Source organism: Harpia harpyja, chromosome 18 (assembly GCF_026419915.1).
Source record: "Harpia harpyja isolate bHarHar1 chromosome 18, bHarHar1 primary haplotype, whole genome shotgun sequence".
Classification (NCBI taxonomy): Eukaryota; Metazoa; Chordata; class Aves; order Accipitriformes; family Accipitridae; genus Harpia; species Harpia harpyja.
In genome coordinates this window covers 4,444,826-4,470,085 of record NC_068957.1, presented here as the reverse complement: position 1 = coordinate 4,470,085, position 25,260 = coordinate 4,444,826, and the positions used below count along the sequence as shown (strand labels likewise).

At 38.1% G+C, this 25,260-nt stretch overlaps 1 protein-coding gene across 4 annotated transcripts in view; it reads right to left on the bottom strand.

Moving 5' to 3' along the window:
- Positions 1-25,260, bottom strand: part of AMMECR1 (AMMECR nuclear protein 1) — a 105,004-nt gene that overhangs the window by 40,060 nt on the left and 39,684 nt on the right. For all 4 annotated transcript variants that reach the window (XR_008239052.1, XM_052813168.1, XM_052813166.1 and 1 more), the window contains exon 3: positions 1,924-2,034. Coding sequence is in view for 3 of the 4 variants with exons in the window: in XM_052813168.1 (XP_052669128.1) it covers positions 1,924-2,034 (111 nt within the window). In the remaining variant the exon portion in view is untranslated. The remainder of the gene's footprint in view (positions 1-1,923; positions 2,035-25,260) is intronic.

The window sequence follows — 25,260 nt, the reverse complement described above, 5'->3', positions numbered from 1 at the left end:
AACAGCATGAGGAAAACTGATCACAGGTAACCCTTTCTCTTTTTAAATAATGATTGATAGAAGGGAACAACTTTTTCGTACATTCAGATATGCACTTTACATTTCAATGGTCATATCTGAAGTTTGGGGGTTTTTTAAAAAACAACAGGAAACATTTTTCGTGCCATAGACATGAAAAAAGTTCCCCATAAAAGGTAAAAAAACCCAATATGCCACTAAATATAATGTTTTATTTTAAAACAACTGATGATGTCACAGAGACTTTTGAAAAATAGGTTGGTATCTAGTTTAATTTCTCTCATCTTGAAAATTACTGAATTATCTCTCCTCTGAATAGCCTAGTAAAAGCTTCCACAGCATGTGGCCATCATTTAAATACTGCACTGAAAATATTTCAGTTCCCTTTAATCTGCATTACTTTTCATATACTTTTTACTTCAGCTTTTAGAGTTAGAATGCAGTGACAGGAATCTTATAAGCATTTTTAATGGTAGGCAAGAGTACAGCCCTATCTGACTTGTGAGAATGGAAAAAAAAAAAAAAAATGTATGAGCAACAAAGACTACTTTTTTGCCTATCACCTTCTTCCTAGTCTTAGGGGGCAATTTTCTGTACAAGCTCATTGTTCTCGATCAGGCACTGTAAAGCGTACACTTAAATGAAAGGCTCTCCAGTGCAGGGGGCAAGCTGTTTTTCCTCCAGTCTGGCTCAGTAATGGTTAGGATTTTAAGGCTTTTAACCTTCAACAGAGAAATTGCTTTGAATTTTATTATAAGCTTCTTCTCATTGACCATTTTGATTGCTGAGGTTTTAAAGGACACAAGCAGAAACATTCCAGACCACATAATAAATAAAACCAACACAATAAAGGTAACTAGGTCTTTCAGAAGTTTGTAAGGACTCCTGGAGATGAGCAGTTGATTTCTTCAAGCTGAGCAGAGAAGCATGAAATGAACTTCAGCTCACAACAAACTAGGGAGTCACGTAAGAAAGAACATGTCTCATTTTAATATTACTTAATACTGGGATTGAAAAGGCATTTTAACAGCAAAGAGGAAGATCCTGTAGTAGAGGAAAGCCTCAAATCTAAAGTAATCTGTAGGCACCAGTTATTTTAAGTGATGACAATTTTAGAGGTCTACACATGCCAGAAGGTAGTTTCTATTTTAAAGCACTATAAACAGTCTATTGTAACCGAGTGGAACAAAATTCCATTGATTCTTTAGAAAATAAACTTAAGAAAACTCTTAGAAAAAACAAGTAGAAAGCTTGCTACTAGCTCTAGTGATAAACTTATTAGTTTTCACTCTATGCAAAGGAAATGGAACAATATTAAGGTGAATGAATTTAGGTGTAGATCAAAAAATGAAGGATTATGCTGCCAGGGAGTGAAGGATTATCATCACTTACCTCCCTCATCCAGAAGCTTCCCACTCAGGGGCTGGGATGTATCTGAAGAGTAACATGTAATGGAAATTTGTAGCATTAAATTAACTGCAGCTGATTGGAAGCACCTGATGGAGAAGAGGTGAGAATACCTGCTGTTTTAGAAGTGTGAATAGGATAATCCCCAAATCTGACTTTCTGGTCTTCTGCCCTGACATTAACTATTAAGGTTAAAATTAGTCTGAACACTGGAAAAAATACTATAATGGTCAGTTACAATAAGCTACTGGAGAGTAGTTTTCCAGACCAATAAAAAGAAAAAAGGCTCAAGTTACGGTTTTTAACTGAAACCATAGCCTCATGACACAAGTAGTCAAATAACCAGGCAATACACTTAGCATCAAAAGGAGACACAAGTTTTCATTGATCAGTACAGTGACACAGCCAAAAAACCCAAAACGAACCAAAGCACACCCATCATCTCCTCAGTAGACTATTTAAATACTTAAGTCAAGGCTACAGAAAACAAAATCTTACCTAGTAAGTGTGTACTCCCTGAGTCCTGAATGCAGGTTCATGGCAGAAAAAGTACCTATGCATCCACGCAATCGTTTATCTCGACCAATCTTCCACGTTACAAACAGTGGGCTGTTTTAGGGAAGAAAAAAAGACATGATCACAGAAGCAATACTGACAGTTGGTGTGAAATTTCAGCAACAGTGCCCTTCCATTTTGGGCAATGGGGGACCAAATCTCTAAAATAACTGTATCTGAGCAGGCCATAGTATTTAGAAATGTTCTTTGCAATTCTTTTGCCTGTTTTAGAAACATTGCTCATGTGATATAATAGAAAATAAGATACTGGAATAGTTAATGGACAGAATGAAACTGCTTGGTAACAGATATGATATGCTCAGTGTCCCTCACTGTTACCCATTAGCCTTCTGTGAATGGGAAAAGCTTCGCCTTAGATATCTGTACATAAGGAATTCTTTACAGAAGGGAAAAATACCCCTGTCACACTAGCTACCCCGCCACCTAAACACAAATACTTTGGTCCTTAACACTGCTGGCAAGAAGCTACCTGAAATTCTGGGAAAACAAAATTTAGGAACACTCTCCAAACTTAAAGAACTGCCTGAGGAAAGGATATTTTCTCCATGAATCCCAAGTCAGTATTTAAGAATCTCAACTATGACGAGGAGTGGAGCAAAATCTCTAGTAAGCTGAACATATCTCAATTATATGAGTGTGACACTTACAAAGAAACACTTCTACTATCAAACAACTTTGTACCAATATATACACTAAGTTAACAAAAAAGAGACAAACCATACAACTTTTTGGGAGCAAAGTTCTCCTTGCAGTTCTAGAGCATCACATCAATATGCAAGCAACAGAAAACTACACAAACTTGAATTTCTCAGGGGAGTGCACATGGCTCCCGGATACCCAGTCCTCAACTCTAACAAAGATGTCTAATCCTGAGATGAACAGGGACATATAGAGAAGAAAAGAAAAGAAAATTTACTCTTTTTCCAGAAAGGAGACAAATCAAAGTGGATCACACAAAGAAGAGTGCATTTTCCCTTACTGTTAGGCTTAAAAAAAAAAAAAAAAAACCACCAACAAAAAAACCCCACCAAAGCTTAAAAAAAAAAAAAATTCAGTTAAACAACTTGACATAGAGTATTCTTGGTCACAAATACGTTCACATTTCTGCAGAACAAGCAACCCCTTCCCACCCCCCACTCCCCCCCAACTGCAGAGAACCTCCCCCTTAAATCCTGAAGTAAATCTGGTGTTAATTTTTGTGGAAAGTCATAGGCCATTCAGGCATAAATATCTATCATTCTTCATACGATGACTACAGCCACACTGCACTAACGCTGACAGAAGCAAGGTGCATCTCTGACATTTAGAGCACCTGCCACCACCACACACACACTTAAGGATGCACAACTGATTCCTCCCCAAAGCTATTCGATCAGGCACTGCTCTTCAGCATTATACACATGTACAAACCATCATGCTGAATTCATCTTGTTTTTCTTTACAGCTGTTTCTTACAGTGTCCTTACTATATAGTCCATAGCCATTGCTATGATGATCAATAAGTCTAGGATGAAGTAACCTACCTTACTCTAGCATCTGAGAAGCAAGAGATTACAAAGCAAATAATTACCACAGGTGCCTTTAAGGAGGGGAACAGATCCAGAAGCATAGATACAGTCAAAAATTCACAAAAAGTTGGCTGTATCAAAAAATAAGAATCATCATCTGTTACTACTAACAGCTGCAAAGAATGAATAGATTTACAACAGTGCACTGTTAAGATTAACAACTCTGCACTGCAAGACAACCTTTGGTAACTATGTCTTGTCTGACTCCTCACCTGAAGGATCAGTAAAAATATAATCTGCAAGTTTCTCTATATTTTGTGAAACAGAACCTCCCTTTCTAGATATGCTGAGATTCTTAAAATATAGTAAGGCTAAGAGCTTTATTAGATGAGCAGATCAGCCACTGCACAATTGCATGAATCACTGCGCAGTGTAACAGAGATGGAGGTAACTGTACTGGGGGTATATACATAGGTATGTGTGAGGTTTTGGACTTTCAAGGAATAGCTCATATTCCTTTTCTCCTTCCATCCCATTTGCTTTGTCTGGTACGGCACAAGATATTCATCAAGTGATGGGAGAAAAGGATATACCTCTCAGTCTCTATAGCACCAATGCAGTAGCATCCAGTCCTCTCAACTTTCCAAAACCCGTTGTTATCGCCTGCTGGTAGAGCAACTTCCTCCTTATTTGATTAAACTGGACAAGTTCCCTTCTTTCAATGATGATGAATAGAAGAGGAAGCTGAAGTCATATCTTTCTTTTGGATTTCTTTTTTTTTTTTTTTTTTTTTTTTTAAAAAGTTGTTTGATAAAAACTGACAAGCATAAAGCCAGAAGGGACTATTACCTAACATGTAGTAGAATGCAGGTTATTACACTATTCTCCACTCAGATCAACAAGTGGCATTTTACTAGAATTTTCAAGAAAGGTATTCCAGTTCCCCTAAATGGTATTAACAAAATTATTAGATTGCAATGGCACTGAAGACACTCTCTCCCCTTGCACAGAAACAAGCCTGAATAAGATTCAAATTGGACTTCAGGATTATTCTCTTAACCTTTATCTTTGGATTATGAGATTTATTAGCTGTAATACACTTAGTGGCGGGCTATAATTCAGGGAAACATATACGCATTTACTTTCTTGTCAAAAGGGAATTCCTTCTAGGACGCATCTTTACTGCTACTTTAAAAGGACAACAGAAGAAAACATCCAGAGACCATCACTGAATGTCAAATAGATTACTAAAATATTTGCATATGCTTTGAAGGTCCTTGTCAATGAGTACCAACAGAAAAAGTAAAGGTTATATATATATATTTTTGTACCAGTGGTAGTAGTAATATAAACATACCGTTTGGACCAAATTTAAACCTCTACCCATTGGGTAAATGAACACCACTGGTAGCCATGCATGCTATACATCACAAAATCCGACTCAAGATATTTCTCCAGCCTTTCAACTTCTATATTCCCCACACTTGCCTCCTTGTTTCCCAGGAGCCACTAAAGGTATCAGCATGTCTACATAGAAGATATAAGCCTACTGAACAGAATTACTTTTCTTAATTACCATCACAGATGTCTTCAAAGTGTAATATGGACCAAAGGTTCAGAGCAGTCAGTGACCCAAGACAATTCTAACTCTGAAAGATTCAAGACATAAAGACTGAAAGGGACCTTCAGGGCTCCTACTATCATAAGAAATAATTATATTATATAATTCTGTTCATAAATGATCCACATTCTCCATCTTAAAAACTAGAAATAATGGGGACAAAACCCCCAAAATGCAAAATTAGAAGGTTGCCTCAAAACCTCACTGAAGTTCAAAACTTCTGGAAACGTCCCGATTTCCTGCCAAAATGTTTTCCCAGTCAGCTTGTACCTAGCTATTCTTGTGCCAACATTGTCCTTTAGTTTAAATAGTTCTTTTCCCTTCCCGGTTATTATTCCCCAAAGTATTTATAGAAAGAATTCATATGCCTCTTCAGACTTCACTTTGCTAAGCTAAATGGGTTGTGTTCATTCAGTTTCCTCTCAAAGGGGCTCTTTCCATTCTGACCATAACAGCTTTTCTCTACACCTTTTTCCAGTTTAAATTTGCCTTCTTGAACATCAGTGTCCAGCACTGTACACAGAATTAGAGGAGGGTCTCACACTTGCATTAATGCTTCCATCTCTGAACTAGAAACACTGACTGCTACATTTTAGGATTAATTCTCACAACCTAATATAAAGTCCAAGTCTGCCATTCAAAACTTTACAGAGCATTTCTAGTCTTACACTAAAGAAAGACAATAGAAAACCAGCTTATAGAACCTGAACAAGCTATGCAGAGAAATGAATTTGTTTCTTTCTAGTGATGTTCTTTTGCTTTTTATTGGCATCCTTGGTTTCAGCTGCTTGCCTATTTTCTCCAAGCCTGCAATGCTGCTCTTGTGTTTTAAAGCCAATAACCCACAAATAAACTTGCCATCTAACATAACTGCAAATCTGAGATCTGAGGCTAAGTGCCAAACTCCACAGATATCGATGTCAAGAACAGCTAAGTAAATACGTACATTTTCAACTTGAAAAAAAAAATCCTGATTTTCATCTGTTATCTGTTTTTCTTAGAATAAAAAGGAGGAGTTTATTACGCAACACAGTCAGACCTAAAATGAAAATTTCCACCTCCAGGCACTTGAAAGAAAACAGAAGAGAACAACAGAAGAGAAAATCTCTAGTAAAAAGCAGAAGAGGTGGCAGATGTGATGCGAGGAGTCCATTTTATCCAATGACGTACAGCAAGGATATGCATCACATGCTGGAGACCTGATTCCTCTTTTTGCCTAAAGAAGTTTGAACCCACATATCCCACAAAAGTAGGAGAGCATATGGAGGTGGAGCGCTCTCACCTTTCTGACTCTGGCTCCCTCTTGATCTAGTATGAAAGCTGGGGTGGTGGTGGTGGTGTTGTTTGTTTTTTTAAAAACCACTCACCAAACCAGATGCTGCACTTCCCTGGGAGGGCTCTAACAATCAGCTTCAAGTAGTTCTCTTACTCAATTTAGGGTGAAGCATCTTAGTAAAAAGCAAAACAGCTTCGAGCTTGGGATTGAGCCCTCTTGAACCAAGAGACTTGGAAATTCACTTGTCTGATGGGTTATCCAGCTTCTCATCCTGGTGCCAGGAACCTCTGACATATGCTGCTGACAGTGTTAACAACAGGAGTGATGCTGAGCACCCTGAATAATCAGTAGCTGAAAGTTGGTGGAAGATGTTTCAAACTGCACAGAAGCAGAAGAAGGGACCATATCCAGACCCTTAGAAGCATCTCTAAATATCTTAATCATTCTTCTTCCATAAGGGTCTGTATTTTGTGATTTTTTTGTTTGTTTCAGAGCCAGACACTGAAAAAAATATTTCCATCTAAAACTGTTTACAGGTGCCACAGCAAATTCACAAGCAACTTGAAGATTATAAAGTTTCCATCCAGCCATTGCCTAATTTACTATTTACTGAAAAGTCTTGCCCAGCTCTGATCTAAATAGCAGGCAACTGTTTCAGTTATTTGCCATAGAGGTTGTCAAGCACTACTCCATGAAAACCAGCTGATCATATGTATCAGTTTTCCCTACTTTCAGCTGCAAAACTGAATTAAAGAGACACTTGCAACACAGTAAGGGCTTAAACTAATATTGCTTCCTTATATACAATTACTGTCATCAAAAGGGGCATGCATACATAGTCTGTCTCCCTGATAGACTACTGAAATACACACATGTATCCAACACCCTAAACACTGACCTTAAAGGCTAGCCAGAAAATGTGTGGCTGAAGCACAGGAGCATGGGTCACCCGATCAGAGTTCTGCCCCATGTGTCACTTCAGCTACTATTACACTATTTTCATTAATGAAGAAACTAGGACAGGCCTGTACTTTACTTGAGCATTAATCTGTTACAACTTGTGGAGAACTGGAGCACTCACATGAAGGTCACAAGGTATAAACCTATATAAACACAAGGTATAAACCTATATAAACATTGAATGTCTCAAAATAATCTCTTATACACCATGCTTACCAGTGCCCTAAGCATATTTCTTACTAATGTTTTACAATCAAAATCACCTAAACCAATTATTGACCTGCTTGGTCTATGTTACTGAAAATATTTAGACTGAAAGCAAAAGTGTGCAAGCTATTTTAGTAATCAGTCACCTATCACAGTAAGAGTCAGCATGTCAGTAACATACACTGACATCATGTAGAAAGCATTGTTAAAAATATCTTCTTTTAATATAAAGCAGCACTGGATACAAGCTGCCTTTTATTTACCAGTTCATTTAATAAAAAAGTGAAGGTATTCAAGTTGGGGTGTGGGGGAAAAGGCAAAAAGTGTGAATACATTGGTCTTTTTCTGATACCTTCAGAAGCAGCACGAAGTTTCCTTATTATGGGTAGTGAGGAAAAGAAAGGGGATGAAATTGGGAAGAATAGGGGAAAGAATGGGTAACAGACCAAGAATATTTCTCTACTTTTATAAAAGATGAGTGAGAACTTTTTTGGTTTCACTTGAAGACTTCCAAGTAATAAAAAAAACTTGTAGGACTTTGAATTGAAAAGGATTAAAATTGATGAACTGAGAGGTAAAATGATATTTAGACAGACATTTTAATTATAGTTATTTAACCTACCATCTTTTATAACCAGAGAAGTGAAGAAAGTCTTTAAAGCCCTAATGTTACTTGACACCAAGGGCTGTAGGATCAGACACTTTGAAAAGTCAGCACGCTCATCCCTTTGTAATACCAGAGTGCTTCCACTTCAGCTCTGAGGATTTCCAAGCTACAACACACCCAGAAAGTACTCTAAACAAGCAAAGTTGCAATGGCAGTGTTGTCCTTTTTGTTTTACACAAGTGAACAAGCTATTGTTCCTAAATTCTAGAAATTTTAACATTTATATTTTTTAACATAAAGCTTACTCTATCTTATTTGGGATCATGTTACACCTTCAAATAATGCTAAACCCTCACGTAATACTGTTTCAAAATAGAAGCATCTGGAAAAAGAGAAATTAAAGTTTATCATTAGAACAGTACGCTGTGATCCCTCGCACAAGCAATGCCAGCCTTATTCACCATCACAGAAAGCAGCCTCCCTGCTAACTGATGCACTCTAAACTTTGTGATACTCCAGGCTGTGGCATTGCCAGATGTCACAATTCAGTGAGCTAATTTGCATTACTTAATATAAGAGAATACAGCTTAGTAATGAAGGAGGTAGGAACATGTACACTGATAGCTTTATCAAGGGCATCTGTACATACACTCCAAAGCACAGGAGGGGGGCAGATATGTTGAAAATTATCTAGTTCGAGATGAAATGGGAAACTTTATGGATGATATTATGGAGCTGGACAACAACAACAAAAAGCGCTGGTCAACAACAACAAAAAAAATCTGGTGAGTGCCTTTCTGCAACAGTCATACAAGCACACAACATGGTGCGAGAACATTTTAGCTTACCAGATATATTCTGGAAAAAATCTGGTAAGACACAAGAAAGTCAAGACAAGAGTTCATGAACTTCCAAAGGGGAATAAGCAAGAATGGCAAACCCCCACCCCAAATTTATAAAGACAGAATTTGATAAATGTAGGGAATTAATACATAAGATTCTCTGGAAGACAAGAGAAGCAAGAAAAGGAAGAAAAAGTCAGTAGCTCCTCACAGGAAAGGAAATTTTCTCAAATGAAACAGGCACAAGTGCAAAAAAGACCAACAATCACAGTAATTGATCCTCTTGGAGAAACTGGAAATAAATCAGGTTACTGAAAAGAAAGAAAAACAGGCATAATGAAGACAATCAATCTGCAACATGACATATGAATATTAACGAGTATAAAGGAAAAACAACTATCATTTATGAGAAGAAAGACAAGGAAATTGTTGGCCAGCTACTTAACTCGGGGACTTAGACGAACATCTGGCAACAGAAGATGCTAAGAAACCTAAACTGTAAAACGTTCAATTTAAAAAATCCTAATGGTAAGAAACATGAATGCTGGGATTGACTGCCTGGGAGGACGTACAGCTGCCATCATCAGTGTATCCTCAAAGGCCTCCAAAAAACAGGCCACTGTCAGGAATACTGCAAATATATTTGATTCTGCCCTTTAACGAGAGAAAAGACCAAATGGCCTCCTGATGTTTACTGCAGACTCCTATTCTGATTTTTTATGATGCAATGTAAAAGAACAAAGGGACAATTCACAAATGAAACTATCTGTTAAATTGTGGAAGAGACAATTACAAACCTCCAGGACTGAAAAAAAAAATCTGAGAAAAAAACACATTCATCTTACACTTCTGTATGTTTCCTTCTATGTAGCAGTATTACAGAGGTGCGGAGAGAGAGATGTAACATTAACCATATTCTAAAGATCAGAAAACAATTTATTGCTTCAAAGAATGTAATGAGTAGCTTTGGCAAGGTTCAAGGTGCTATTCAACATTTACTTGAGTGTGTAAGCACTTTCTGAATCAAGAATAGAAGCCAGTTTCTTCAGCAACTTATCTAAAGTTCAAAGTGAGTTCTGAAGTGAAAATTTAGAGAAGCCCATGGATGATATTTTTCCTATTCTGAAAGCCAATATAAAGAGCCTTTTGCAGCTAGATGAAAAAAAAAAAGCAGCAGCTAGTTTTTCCACTACAGTGCCACTTAACACATATTTTGATGTGAGTTGAAAAAGCACTACTTGCTTGACTACTTTTACACAATCAGAAAAAGAATTAGCTACTGAGTAAAGTGTCTGAAATCCATTACCCTATGTCCAAGTACACACATATATGCAAACACCTCAACTTACTAGGATAATGACTTCCATCTAGCAAAATTCATAGAGACTAGAGCACATCTCAAAACCCCATAGATTTCCCTGAACAGGAGGAAATTTATACTGTGATAACATTCTTCTGTGGGAAATATGCTGAGATTCTTAAAAACAGTTTATATTGCATTACTCCTTCAACACATTTAGTCAATGTGGAAGGTTCATTACTGCCAATAAATGATGATCCGAAGACAATCACCACAATCTACTGGCTTCAGAAGCTGGAAGCAAGATCTGCAATTTTTAAATTTAAAATACTATATAATTACTGAAAAAGTTATTAAATACTTCTGAGGGCACAGCATATTCTTTCAGTCATTCTCAGGACTAAATGATCAAATGAGCAATTCTTCCAGCTACTGTATTTCAGAAACAAGCATTTTATTAATTTCATTCTTTACCCATATAACAGACAATGTATTTGGTGGGGTTCCTGAAATCATTACATGTCCTAGAGAGATCAGCCTCAGAATCAAAACCTGAGCTGCTAGGTGTGAATTTGCTAGCAAGTTCTGCTTATCTAAGCAGCTAATCTTAAGGAAGGTCAGAAAGCAGCTACTATTTTAAGAAAATCTAGTTTAAACAACAGCATAATCAGGGTTAAAAATAAGAGGACTGCTTACTGGTAGGTCATTTTCTAAAGTGAACCTACAACACCTTAAGGTTGCATTCAATATATTAAAATTCATTTTTAAAATGGACATAAATTCACAAATACATCCAAATGATGTGGCTGTTCATTCAGCTGCAGGACCAGTGCTGGTGTTCTTGTACACTATATTAGATGAGCTGAGGCAATATGGGCAGCATTCCAGAAAAGAGAAGGTAAAAGTAACAATTTGTAAGGGGATGAGGACTTTTAGGCATGCCCAGATTGGATGCTCAGTCAGACACTACTCTGTATTTACAAAGTTGTTCTTTTGCACCTTCTGCCTCCAACTATCACAAGACAATACATCAACTTATGAAAGAAATTAAGTTTCTATGACATATGTTCCCAAGTTAGCTGTTCACTTTGCTAAAATAAATATTTACATGTAACAAAATCCAGAACTACTCAGAAATCATGCAAGTTGGTTATGTAGGCTTATTTAGCATTGCTAAAAAAAAGATTTGAATATTTACAGTTAGTCAAAATTGACAGTAAAAGTTACATTCTACACGAGCAGAGAATCACAGCTCAGGACAAAACCGGTTTTACCCACCTCTGTACTCAAGACAGTTTTTAATGATGCCAGCCCACAAGTGTGTTTGAAACTGAACATGAGGACTTGCAGCATAACTACTCTTTCAAAAAACAACCTTCAAAATCATAACATCCTCCACAGAGATACTCCTCAGGCAATGTCAGAGCACTTAGTCTGCAGCACCACAGGTCACAGGGCACCTGGAAATTCCTCAGGATGGCACCTTCCTTACAGGTCATCTAATTACTCGCTTCACTGCTCAGGGTTACTGATGCATCTTTAAGTCTATATATCTTCTTTTAGGGTGAGACACTTGAATTTTCCTCTAAAATGGAGTGTTTCTTACCCAAATTCCCATAATGACAACCTCAACTGTGTATAAATTGAGTTTGTATGAGGGACTGATTTGTCATGCTGTCTGCACAGACACACAGCTGAGTATGCATACACTAACCAAGAGGACATACCGGTTAATCAGCTCATTCCACTTCAACTTACAATGCTTCAACAATGTTCCAACTGCAGTTCTTGTCTACCACAAACTCCCAAGATCATCAAGCTGTTTTATATCTCGATTGGCAGATATCAGGTTTATACATCTGGATAGCTGCTAAATCATTAAGTTAAATTAAGTTATCTAGAATTGAGTATCTTCAGAACATCAATCCCTGGGGCTGTACTTTAGCTACTAAAGCCATTTATATTTCCAAGACATTAAGATCAAGTTTAGGTGAGGATCCAACACAGATAGGCCAGAAAGGGTACAGGCATGGCTGTATTTTTTAATTAAGGGGTTTTTTTTAATTAAGGAAAAAAAAATTTTAAAAATCAAACCTTAAAAATATTTCTAGCCCATACAGCTGTGGAGATAGCTTTCCAAGTATGACCCAAGTATTAGCCAATGCAATATCACAAGGTTACTCCAGCACCTTGGCTGCTGATCTTAGCAACAGCAGTGTTAGCACAGCCTTAATGTTTACTATTTCTTGTCAGAATCACACATGCAACAGGGAAACCATTAGTCATTTCTAATTTAAAATACTCTTTGCAATGATGTAGAACAGTGGCACAAAGCCATCACCCACACAAAAGAGCGAGGACAGGACAAGATTTGAGAGTAGCCATGAGGAAGAAAAAAAAGCAAGAAGTAAAAAGGAAAATTCATAGCTCCTCCAGAAGACTGTGGAAGTGAAGGAACAGTGGGGAAACAGAAGAGTTTTTTTATCTTCCTCTGAATGCCGAGTAGAACAAGTCTGCTAGTCTTAAATAATAAAAGCTTACGAAATAAAAAGGAACTACCAGAATGGGACAAGGGTTTACATCCTCCTTAAAACACTGCAATTGTGATGCCAAGGCTCCTCAACAGGGTATTATCACAGTATTTTCTGTGATCATGCACACCATGATCCCCTGCTCTTCCACATTTACCTCTGACTAGTCGGTTTAGCCTTCTATCTTGTAAACTTCTGCTAATCTTATCCAAGTCCTGGCCACCAAGGTAAACATACATACATGCTCCTCAAAACCAGCCAACCAAACATCTCTATTTCAACACCAAAAATCACTAAAGACAATAAATAATCAGCTTTGCTTTTTTTAAAAGGCTTGATTGTTTATACATATTCTTTCCATTAAAGGTGCCTACAGGTCTCTCAGCACAGGTCTAGGAACAATGCAGCTTGAAGACAGACATCCCTCAGCTACTTCCAGGCGAGCATGCTTATCTGAGCAGTACAGCGTCATACGTGTCAAAGCAGATAGGATGGCTCTGCACTTAGCCTAGTTGATTCTGGCTCTTATTAAGCACTAGATCAGGAATTGCTGAACTGTACACTGTTTTATAACAAAGCCATAACCACATAACACCCCTCTGATCAGCATTACCAGCCTCACACAATTTGAGATGTGACAAAGCATTACAGAATGGGAATAAATGACCAAAAATCACAGTTTATTCAACGAACGCTACAGAAACACAGCAGTAACAGGCGCTGTTGATACTGCTCAAGATAAAAGTGATGAAAAGCAGGTGTGCATTTGGACTCGCCAGGTCCCATCTCTTTCCAAGCCAGGGAGCCCTCCAACCCATGGGATTCCAGCCTTCTCGGCAGCCCAGCATTAGAATGGCAGGGATGGAGAAGCCACAGAAGCCCAGCTCTACACAGCTCCTTGTGGGAAGTAGGGCACTCATGTATCCTCAATGCCAAATACCATTGGTATATACAAATGTAAAAAACAATTTTTTATCTGGGAACTGACAGCTTTAGTGTGTACTCCTGCCTTCATCAGACTCTGAACTCATTACACTTCAAAATTCATTCTTCTGCCTGTTGTGCTCATTTCTGTATTTCATGTATTTTTATCCTTTTTTTCACCTCCCCATCCTCTTCCATCTCCTTTTCCACTTCTGTCCTTCCTCCATCTTTTTCATATTTAATCTATCTCCCTTTGTGACCAGCTTTTGAAAAGGTGGGAGAAGAAATAAAGTAATACTCAAGTTACTGCATTCCACATGCCCATTACAAGTCAGTGAGGTTTGAGGCCTTTCTCCCTAAATGGGTCGCTATTTGCTTTCATAAATTCTGGAACCCTCATTTTGACTAAAACCTCTGGAGCATTCAGCATGTTCCCAAAAACTTAGTAAAAAGTTATGAGAAAGGAGATTTTTAATTTCAGAATGCAAATATGAAGATTTAGCTCCTCTTATCAAAATAATGCTTAATCTTTCAGGACAGTACAGATGCTTATTAAAAGCATCCAGAGTAAGGACTGTACCTCCAGATAAACTTTTACTCTCATGTCAAAAGCAACCAAGAACAAGCGTCAACGTGTATTCTAGGTTATTAAGCACCATAATTTGTAACATTTAATAAAATTATATAACAATATGTATATTTACATGATAAAACTATTCGCATTTATGCTCTGACCTACTTAAGCAAATTGTTTTTCCCCAATTGCACAATTATGAACCAGAGCAAAAATATTAAGACTTTATGAAGTTAATAAATCAATTCAGTGTCATTACAAATTATTAACGTTATTACTTCAGAGTCTGCAGTCACCTGATTATGACTTTCTATGGGGCATATTTAAATATTTCTAAGGAATATAACTTTGTTTCCCAATACCTTTATTATTAGTCACACATTATACTTCTTTCAATCAACTCAAACTAACTTCAGATTATACACTAAAACTATTGGGTTTGTTAACAAAAACTATTAAAGCAAAGCTGGTATTTTCTCCCTGGCTATTCCTACCTTTCTTATACCCCAGAAGACATTAAATGATTTTATGTTCCCTTTCATAGCTGTAGACAGAAAAACCAGGAAAGTACTGCATTTGATCCAATAAATAGCTTGCATCAAATAACTTTGGCTACATTTTAAGTGTTTTGAACTGGTCCCAGCCAAAGTCACCTCCCCACCCAATTTTCAAAGAAAATGAGCAACTTAAAACCACATGCTGCTCCCATATCTAAAAACAAGCTCAAAACCATGTACCCCATGTTCAAGGGTAGTCAGATTAACAAACATGTTAACAAGTGTTCAAAGTAACAAGCACTTAAAAGGACTGGCACTACTTATCCTCCCGAGCAACACTATGCAGCCTCCTTTTGAGGAGGAGCAAGTAGTCCTGTATTACAGATACTAATGTCAAAGAAAAACATTTTAAAGGATGCAGCACAGTCACCCTAAACACACATAACTGGAAGCTTTGCAAGTCAAAGTTGAAACAATTTCAGTATCAAAGATGTCACATATAGTTTATGATCATTCTACTTACAAACTGGAATTGAGACAAAATATTTCCAGTGAAAGCATTTTCCTTCAAATAGTCTTTTTTGCAATGAATGCTTTGAAAGGATTCAGCAGAACGCTTTCCCAAAATTCCATGAAGTAAAATAGATCCAAACCCAAATGTTTTAAGAACACCACATCCAAAATGTTTTAGAAAGCTGCATAAGGTCCCCAGAACTTTTTCCCCATAAAAGACTAGTGAAGACAATGCTAAAGAGATCAGATAAGAATAGCTCCAGCTCCTAGATTCTTTCTTTCCTTAGAAGTCACTAGCAAGAATGCAGCAAACATTAGTTTTGAGGTGCTAGTATAACGTTTCCCCTTCTGTCACTAACAGGATGATTCAGGCATAAAATTAGTTTTGAAAGTTGATAGAGAAAAAGCATCCTCTAGGCACTAAAAGTCTGGAAGTTTAGCGTTGCAGCACTATTTCCATTCTTCTAAGAGAGCAAGCAATTCCACGCTCACAAGTAGTTGCTGCATATTAACCACAAACCAAGAGCCAGAGAATATTGTTTTGCACAGATTTCAGACAGCAGCTTAACACACAGCTCCTACCCTGTAGAGTCTACACATAGTACCTTAAAAGAAAGTCTGTTCTCATTGCCAACAAAGATACTGAATTTTTCCTTCTGATTACTTGACAGCTTTACACAAACTGCCGGTGATCATTAGCACCAGGGATGCTGGGTTTTCATAAATTGTTTTTTTTGTTCTGCTGAAATATTACCTGAAGCAGTTAGTCAAGACATCAGTGAAAACCAGCAGTTGTAGTTACTAAAAGGTCACACAAAATTTTATTAGAGCTATAACTGGGATTCTCCTGCTACAGATGAATCATAACTTATCTTTTAATGAATTTCAGCTAACTCTGAGACACCTTGTTCTTTCAAAATACTAGATGAATGAGTAGAAGCAGGCAGAAATGTATGCAATTTGTTCTGGAAAATAACTTTGTTAATTAAATTCACACACTTTATACATACAAGACACTAGACATAGTCATAAAGACATCCATTTGGACCTTTAAAATGGTTTTTGTTAGTTGCCAAATGCATGATGCCTGCTGAGACATAAGCACCTAGGGGCACAACATAAACAGCTGAACAAAAAATTTATGCCAATAACTGAAAATTTGCCAAGCCTGTGAGAAATTAACACACAGGAGTTTTCTGCTTAAGTGAAACTTAGTTCAAAGGAACGAGAAATATTTAAAGAAACCTAAGAAAAAACTGGAACTACACAGCATTTTTTTATAGCAGTAACATGTTACAGAACTTATATGCCAAGGTGTCAGCTGACAGGAGATACTGCAATTCAGCCAAACCTTCAGAACTATTCCTTTAAAAAATCATTGATCCTTCTTCATGTTAAACTACATATTCTAAAGGTCCACTGCATAACAGTAGCTTGCAAGAGACTTGAAACACTAGGAACTATACAGTAACAAGATACATTAGAGCGTACTTGAACATTTTTAAAGTGTATAACTTTGATAATTTAATAAACATTCAATTATTTTGGTACTGGTTTTAAGAAGCTCATGATAGTGTTGCCAGATGAGCTAAAAAACAAGCCTCAGCACAATTTGAATTTGCCCTCTAATTCAGACTTCACTAACTCTACAGCTGGAATAAATTAATCTTTTGGATCACAAGAATTACTCTTAAATCAATGCACTCTAGATTGCACTATTTGTATAGAACTTAGCCATGTAATTTAACCAATGAGACAACAGTTCAAAGGCAGACTAAATACAGTGCTGGAATTAGAGCCAAATGGAATTTTTATTTTTGCAACAGAACAGACATACTAAAGACAGTGCTTTTAAGACTGTCAAAGATGACTCAACATCTGGGAGTTCTCACTGGTTTGAAAGCAATGTCTGCTATGGAGACTGGATCTTCTTAAGACAGACATCTGTCAGTCAGCATAGATATAAAATACAGAGATTATCATGCCTTCAGATGAATTAGATAATCTCTCAATGTCTTTCCACCCCTTAAATCATAAATGACTGCATAGATGGTTGAGTAATAGTAAAGTTCGGAGCTCTTGCTTAAATAAAAACAGCCTCACCCAAACATTCCCATTCCCAGATAGATAGCCTCCTTTCTTGTTCTGGAACAAACACGTGGGTGATTGGGGAACTGATATGGTTAAAAATATCTCTCTCTCCTTTTTGCCAGCTTAACTTAGACCAAGCTTGTTTCTCTGCTCTGTTTCACTGTGCAGGAGCACGTGCAGGGATGTCAGTTCAAAAACAGAGGACGAGGCAAAAGGGGCAGTGAAAAAGCACAGGGATGATGACTGCTTACATCTGTACCCCACAAGAAGAAATGCATGCAGTACAGCTTAGACAAAAAGGAACAGCGGTAAGATTTTTAAAGAAAGATAATTACTTATATTACACCAGCCTATATTGCTGGAAAAAGCAGAGGAGCTTTCAGGCACATTGCTGCTTTAGCAGATTAGGCAAAGCACAAGACAGAACAAAACTGCTCATAATGTAAATATAACCATGCTGACCTTGAACAAGAAAAACACTTAGCATTTAGGCAACAGAGAAGTGTGTTAGTGATAGGCCAGATGACCAGTCGCTGGTCCCTTTGGAAGCTGGATGAACCGCAGTTAGTAATAGAATGATGCAGTAATACATAGAGCCAGTGTATCTAATTGAGGTCCCAATTTTTAGTACACAGCAGACATGCCTTGGTTACTCTCAGACATCAAGACAACAGACAAAGCACCATTTTCTGAGCAAGCACACTGGTTACTACATGCTGTCACTAGCCATACAATTAGACAACCAATAAACACAAAGACACTGGCTCTAGTATAGGAAATTACTGGATGACACAGCAGCATCTTTACAGGCTTCCCCTGTTCTTATATTGTTCCAGTGGTATCTGCCGTCAGCCATCCCTAGGAGACAACATACAGGGCTAAGTGGATCCTCATTTGGGACATCAGGTCTTTCACTGTCTCTTATCAAACACAAGTTCACTCAGATACAGAGATGCTGTCCACAATACAGTAATTTTGCTTCAAAAAAATGTGCTTTTTATATTTGAAGACTGACAAATTTAGGGTTATGCTTTCATTGCAAGGGAACAAATCTAAAAAGTTTAAAAAAACCGAAAACAAACCAACCACAAAACACTGCCTCGTATGAATCTCACTGCAGTTTTATAATCGATAACTAGCAATGCCCCTGAAAAAGGCGCTCCCATGTTGCCTACTTGTTTTCTGTTCCATGCTTCATCATGTCTTTTGCCATCTCAAGCATTCATATGGTTGTAAGTCAGGTCAGAGCTAATCTCTTAGAAACAATCCACCCTCCAGTTGATATTACTGGGTCCTGTTGAACTAGGGATCCTCCTTGTAGCAGACAGACTTAAAGACTAGGAAGAAGCAGGCGGGGGTATCAGACAACTTTACTAGACACACAGCTAGCTGTATTGGTGGCATCTGACAATCAGTTGGCACACTGCCCATCAGATGCAAAGGTAGCAGCCTCACAAGGCATCTACATTGGCTACTTGGTGATTCAGCAAAGAAAACAGTAGTCCGCAGGATCCACGATAGTAACAGCAGTGTATGGAAACAGAGGATGGATGCTCTGGAGAGTAAGCTCAGGTCACTGAGCAGAAGACTTAGGCTCAGGATTTTCATAGTGTTATTTTCTGAAATGCTGCCAGTTCCACATGCGAGGCCTGAGAGGGAGGCTGAGACAGGAAGTCAATGATACAGAGGGAAAGGATTTAGGCATGATGGGAACAGGAAGAACTTGTTAGGCATGCACATTAGTCATGCCAAAGTCAGCCAGACTGGTATGCTAATGAGTTTTGGAACTTACAAACACTTCTACACTACTGCTAGAAATTTCAGAAGTAACACATGGGAAACCCAAATGCTTGGCTTCACCTGACACCCTCAAAGTAAAAAGCATCTCCAAGACTTGGTGGAAGGAGGACAAATCAATACAGTGTAACGCTGAGAGGCTACCAGCTTGCTTACTCAGCAATTCCAACAGGAATGACAAACAACAGGCAGGTGGGGAATGGCACTGTATGTGAGGACATATAAACATTTAATGGCATAAAATATTCCAGGAGAAGAGAGACCCAATGAAGTTACGGTAGAAGTCGCATCATGAAGTAATAAAGATGTATCATCAACTGCACTACCAGTTCAGGGAGATTATAAAGTTGCAAGTTTAGGAAAGATAGTAACAGTGGGCAACTGAAATCTCCTGAAATAAAGTAGACCCTGTGCCTCATCAGAATGAGATGTAGAGAATCCCCCCCCCAAGTAATGACTGCTTCCTTGGAAATTAGTACTAGGACCTACATGAAAAGATGCCATTTTTGGTTTGGCTTAGAGTGGTACACAAGACCTAGTTAAAGGATACTGATAGGAAAGCTGCTCTGTAACTGCGCCTGTAATGCAATTATATTTCAACATTGTAGTTGAATACAGCAGGCCATAAAAGTATTTGGCACATGGATAATGAAATTCAAGTAAGGGAACAGTGTAAAAAAAATTGAAGTAATTAGTAATCCTCCCAACCCATTCCCCCTCAAAAAAAAAACCAAAAAACCAACCAACCGCGACACACACAACCCTAAAAGAAGAAATCCAAACAGCAAAAAAAGTGCAACAGCTTGGAGTCTGTTAAAAGCAAAACCACCATGCCCCACAAAAAAAACCCAAAAGCAGACAAAATTCTGTATTAAAAGACCAGGTAAAACATTCACCACAGTTAGAAGAGAAAACAAAAGCAGTCAAAAGAATACCTCAACCCCAGCAACAAAAGCCTACACCCTGCATGACTGCATAGGTAAGTTAAGGAGGGCATAGGAGAGAGGTCAGCTTTTAAAAACAGAAAGCTTGCCTAATGAGAACAGAAGAGATTATAAAACACATGGTAGGTCAAAAGTAAACAGTAAATAAAGAACTAAAAAAGTTTGGGTAGCACCTTGCAAGTTACTTAAATACATCAAAAGCAGGAAACCAACTAGAAAAAACAGTGGGATCTCTTGCCAACCAAAGTGAAAAAGGGATACCTGGATGACAGAGGGAAAAAGGGATACAGAGAAGCTCACTGAACACTCTGTATCCAGTCTTTACTGGTGAAGCAATTGGAGAGACATTCACACCTATCTTTATAGTATAGTCAGAGGGACTAGGTCAATTTAAAGTAAGTACAGAGGAGGCATTAGGCTGAATGGACAAGTTAGATGTAGTTCACTTAGACCAGACATTTACAGGACAGTTCCAAACCTGAAACTGAAGAACTGCTGGGCAACAGGTTGCCAGTGTAACTCCAGTGCACACAAAAGACCCTAAAGGGACTGGCACTACAGAAAAGCAAATGTGATTTCCATCCCTGCAAAGTAATAGCAGATCAGATCACTGTGCACACAGTGTAAAAGGGTAAAGGAAATGTAAAGGGAAAGCCTACCAAGACCACAACTCTTCTTTCGCCCAGCTGGTGCCAGCTTACGTATACTTCTGAATTTGGGGACTGAGCTGTTGGATCCACTGAACATCTGGGCTGAACGCTGGATAGTCTTCTGGTAGGGATCAATCGCGTTTATTCTGGAAAACACTTTTAAGTGTAATCTTCAGCCACCCAAAAGGGGCTCAAGACTTTCTGTGACAGCCTGCACATTCCTCTGCTACACATTGCAGGCTCCTGGCAAACTTCACCATCTTAAAACCATGATGCACAGGTTTGCTGTACATTGCAATGTTTGCAACTACGTGCTTAAAAGCACCATGGTGCACCGAGATGAACTCAGTAGGGGGGGAAAAAAAACCAAACACACACATTACCTTGTTTAGCCTTATATTCCAGCCTGTAAGCTTTATTCTGACGACTGGGGAACTGGATGTAGGGCAAACAATTGGCAATACTGCTAACAGCAGATACATGAAAGGAAGTTTGTCTTATGTGATTGCTTTTTTTTCCACAGCTTCTGGATGTACTTGCAGGCACCAATCTACCTGCTGATGGTGCCAAAAAGTCACTGAGGTGAAAAGAAAATCAAGTTGAAACTCAAGTATTTCTCTCCGCTAATATCTTCAGCACTGCTGGAGACAATAGCAGGCTAATAGTCTCAACCAGGAGAACAGTTACATTCTCAGAGCAGAAAACAAATCCAGGTTAAAACAACTTAAGCTGCAGTTCTTGGCAGCCTAAAATTAATAATGGCTGGTTGCAAGGGTCCCATCTCTTCCCAGACTGTATGGGAAGACCCAATCCCTTAAGCCAGCTCTGGCATTTAGTGTGCTAAAAGACTCAGCAAAAAAAAGTCTTACAACTCAGCAAAAAAATAACCTAACAAAAACCAGTAGAGTATCTGCTGCTGACTTATCAAGCAGAAACAGCACAGCAAGCATACACTGATGAATGCAAGTAGTACAAGTGAGGGTGTGGGGCACATATGTGAGGATGTTTTGTTTGCCATGGAGGTGCAGTCTCATCCAAAAGTTGCATTTAACTCACATTAGTTTCCCAAACCAGCAGACTATAGTCACACCATTAATTATGCCTGCAATAGGTTTGGTACATGAGTGAAGTCAGATTGGGAAACTGCAGTCCAGTTCTATAATGTCATTCAAGTGGCTCACAGGATACAAATACACCGCATAAGATAGTCAGCTATTCAACACTAACAATACTAAAGGAAAACAAAATTCTGGAAGATCTAGAATTAACCTCAAGCAAAGAGACTACAGTGTTTCCACAACAAAGCTTAAACATTTCTTTCTAAAATTAAATATTCTCTCAAACACCACGAGATACAAACAGTGTCTCATAACTATGTACAGAACACCTTCAGCAAGATCCCTTCAAATGTCAAAACTGAATTTCAAAAACCATCTCATCAGCCTGGAAACACTGGAAAATAACCAGGGTGCATTTTAATTTTGATGCGTTAAAACCTCTGTGTTCATGTTTTGATTTGTTTTTCTTCACTAGATAGCATTTTATGAAAGAAAAAAGCTAACTACATTCTCAAATTAACTTTGAAAATTATGCAACATATCTGAAACTATCTAACATGAAATTAAAACTACATTGTACACCACCAGCAACATATATAGCCTATCAAAAGTAGTACCGAGTTCTCTGAAAATACTGTATGCTACAACTCTGTCACAAAAATATATAGCATAAAATTGGTAGTTTTGTTAAAGATAGTTATTTGGTATACTACCAAAAAGCCCCCAACAACTCACTATCCATGAGCAGATCCCACACAACCATAATTCAGTCATTACTCTGGGAATTAACTTAAATAAAACAGCTGTGGACCAAATCACTGACCTGAAGGGCAGTGTTATTTTGTTATTAAATCTGTACATTGGTTAGTCAATGACGCTTCTAAAGGCCAAACCACTGAAGATATATCTTTATTCCAGAAGACTAAAGATTCAACCATCCTACTGCCTATTTATTTTTAAAATCAACACACTTATAATGGTAGATGGCTTTTAAAGGACTATGAAAAAGGCTATAAATTCCTTGAAAATAACAGAGACGTCCAAGTTGTTCCTTTTTGGATTTCTCAGTGCAATGCTTCAAGGTGCCAGGCCTCCTACTTTCACCTCTTCCAAAGCAGAAGAATTCAACTATCGTCTCACTCGCTGACCAGACTCCAGACTGCAATTTTTATTCACCAGACCTGAGAGCTGGAGGTTGGTACCTATTTTTCTTTCGGTAACCTGTGACAGGTGGGTCTACACTGATCAGCAAGTTCTACTAAAAACCAAAGCATGGATTTACATACTTTGCTCAGGTACAGCCACTGGTACAGCATCCACCCCATCAACAGCACTGAGCTCTGTGCCAGACCATACACATGAACAGAAGGTGGCATGTTCCACCTCAGCAGTTTACCTCATGGTGTGAGGCCAAACTCTTCCTTTGACCTTCGATCCCAGTTTTATCTCCTTAGAAGTTGCCACTCTCTCAACTGCATCCAAGCCCAACACACAGGTAGCAGTCGCCATCCTTCAGCTGATGGGGGAAACCTCAACTGAGATGAGTGGAAGCAGAAGAACAACCATTTAAAAACACTGACAAACAATAAACATATTGTCAGCTGTGGAAGCAATAATCACCTACTCTCTTACTTTGCTGGTTTGGGTTTGTTTTTAAAAAAAAAAGAAAAACCCAAACAACAAACCCACCAAAACCCAGCTTTGCTTAAAAAGCTGTTCAGATACCACAATTTCAAAACCCATCAATTTGAAGTCTTCTGACATCTCAAAGTAAATGTGGAAAGCCCTGACTTCCTCAGATACCTCAGGGTGAGCCTGTCATTTCAGCTCCCCATTCCTCCCTTTCATAAAACCTGTGCTCCTAAACTGCTCCATTTCTTTGCTGTTATGAATTGCTATGCAAATCAAAAGCCATTTTGTTAGTTGGCTGAAGTCAAGTAGTAAAGTCTTCAGTATCAGTAGTTCAAAAAAATTACTGCTTAACAAATGCTTTGTTTGCCATTTGAGTTGTCATTTCCTTAGGTTTTATTTTGGCAACCCTTCTTATTAACAGCAAAGATACTGTGTTCAGAAAAGCAATATCCCCATTCCCTGTTCAACATGAACCATTACTGAGTTATGGTTCAGTTCCAATTCAGTGAAAAATTATTTATACACATAACATTCTCCAAATTCATTACCTCCACAGAGCTCTGTTATTGACCAACGTTTGCCTCTGTTTGTCTCCACCTTGAGAAAGACGTAAGTCTTACTCAAGCCAAAAGGAGGGTGGAAAGAACAGTAAAAGTTTCTCTGCCAAAGCAAAACAGTTTATCAGAAAACAACCCCCACTTACTAAGTTAGTAATCCTGCTAGACCTAAACAGGTCACAGAGAGCCAACCTGGGTATCTCTGAACTCATACTGAAACAAATAATCTGCTCAAAACCAAGTTATTCCACTTTCTATCAGAAGCTGCCTACAGAGAGTTCATCTAACAGTCCTTAGAGATATTAAACTTCAACTATCATCACTATTCTCCAATAATAATCTTCCCTTTAAAAGAAAAAAAAGCATCAGCGTCAGTGTAAAAGACCTATCCCCACATTCAGACACAGAAGCCGTTAGTGACAGCACTGAATGTTATGTCAGAAGTATCTGTGGATCATTACTAACTACTATGGCTGTACAAAAGGACATGAACAATTTACCAACATCTGCAAGTGTCAATTAAAAAAAAAAAAAAAAGGAAAAAGAAGAATTTTTAAGCTAGAAATAAACTGGCAATAATATGATATGGACAAGATATGCTTTGTCACAATAGCCTGATAACTTTCAATGGCAAAACAAATGTTTTCATTCTTGAAAACTTCATCACCAGAAGATTTCTCAATCTAGAACATACTACCAAAGCAGAAGCCTCTAAGGGACTAGGATTATTGCCATCCATCAGTCACCTTCCACAGGAGGACCATGAGAAGGGAAAAACACCCACACTGATACCTAAAGCCCAAATCCACCCCAATGAACTCAGAGAGAATGAGGGACCTTTTAAACTATCAAATCTATTAAGCTCACTACCAAAGGCAATGCATCATATATTTCTCATCATAAAGTGATCAAGATCTATCTAAACTATTTGGATTGCTTGCCCCCGCTAATCCTATTAAAGGTTACTATAAAGCCATACTGCTCCAGTAAGTAGAAACCTTGCACTCTAAATCTTACTCACAGTCATTTTGTATTCTTTTGCTCCTCTGGCACTACTGGCATCTAGTTTAAACACTTGTGTCCCTCTGTCTTTCTCTTCCTATATACACATACATATGCACACACAAACATATATACACATACACCAGTATGTATACACACATATACATA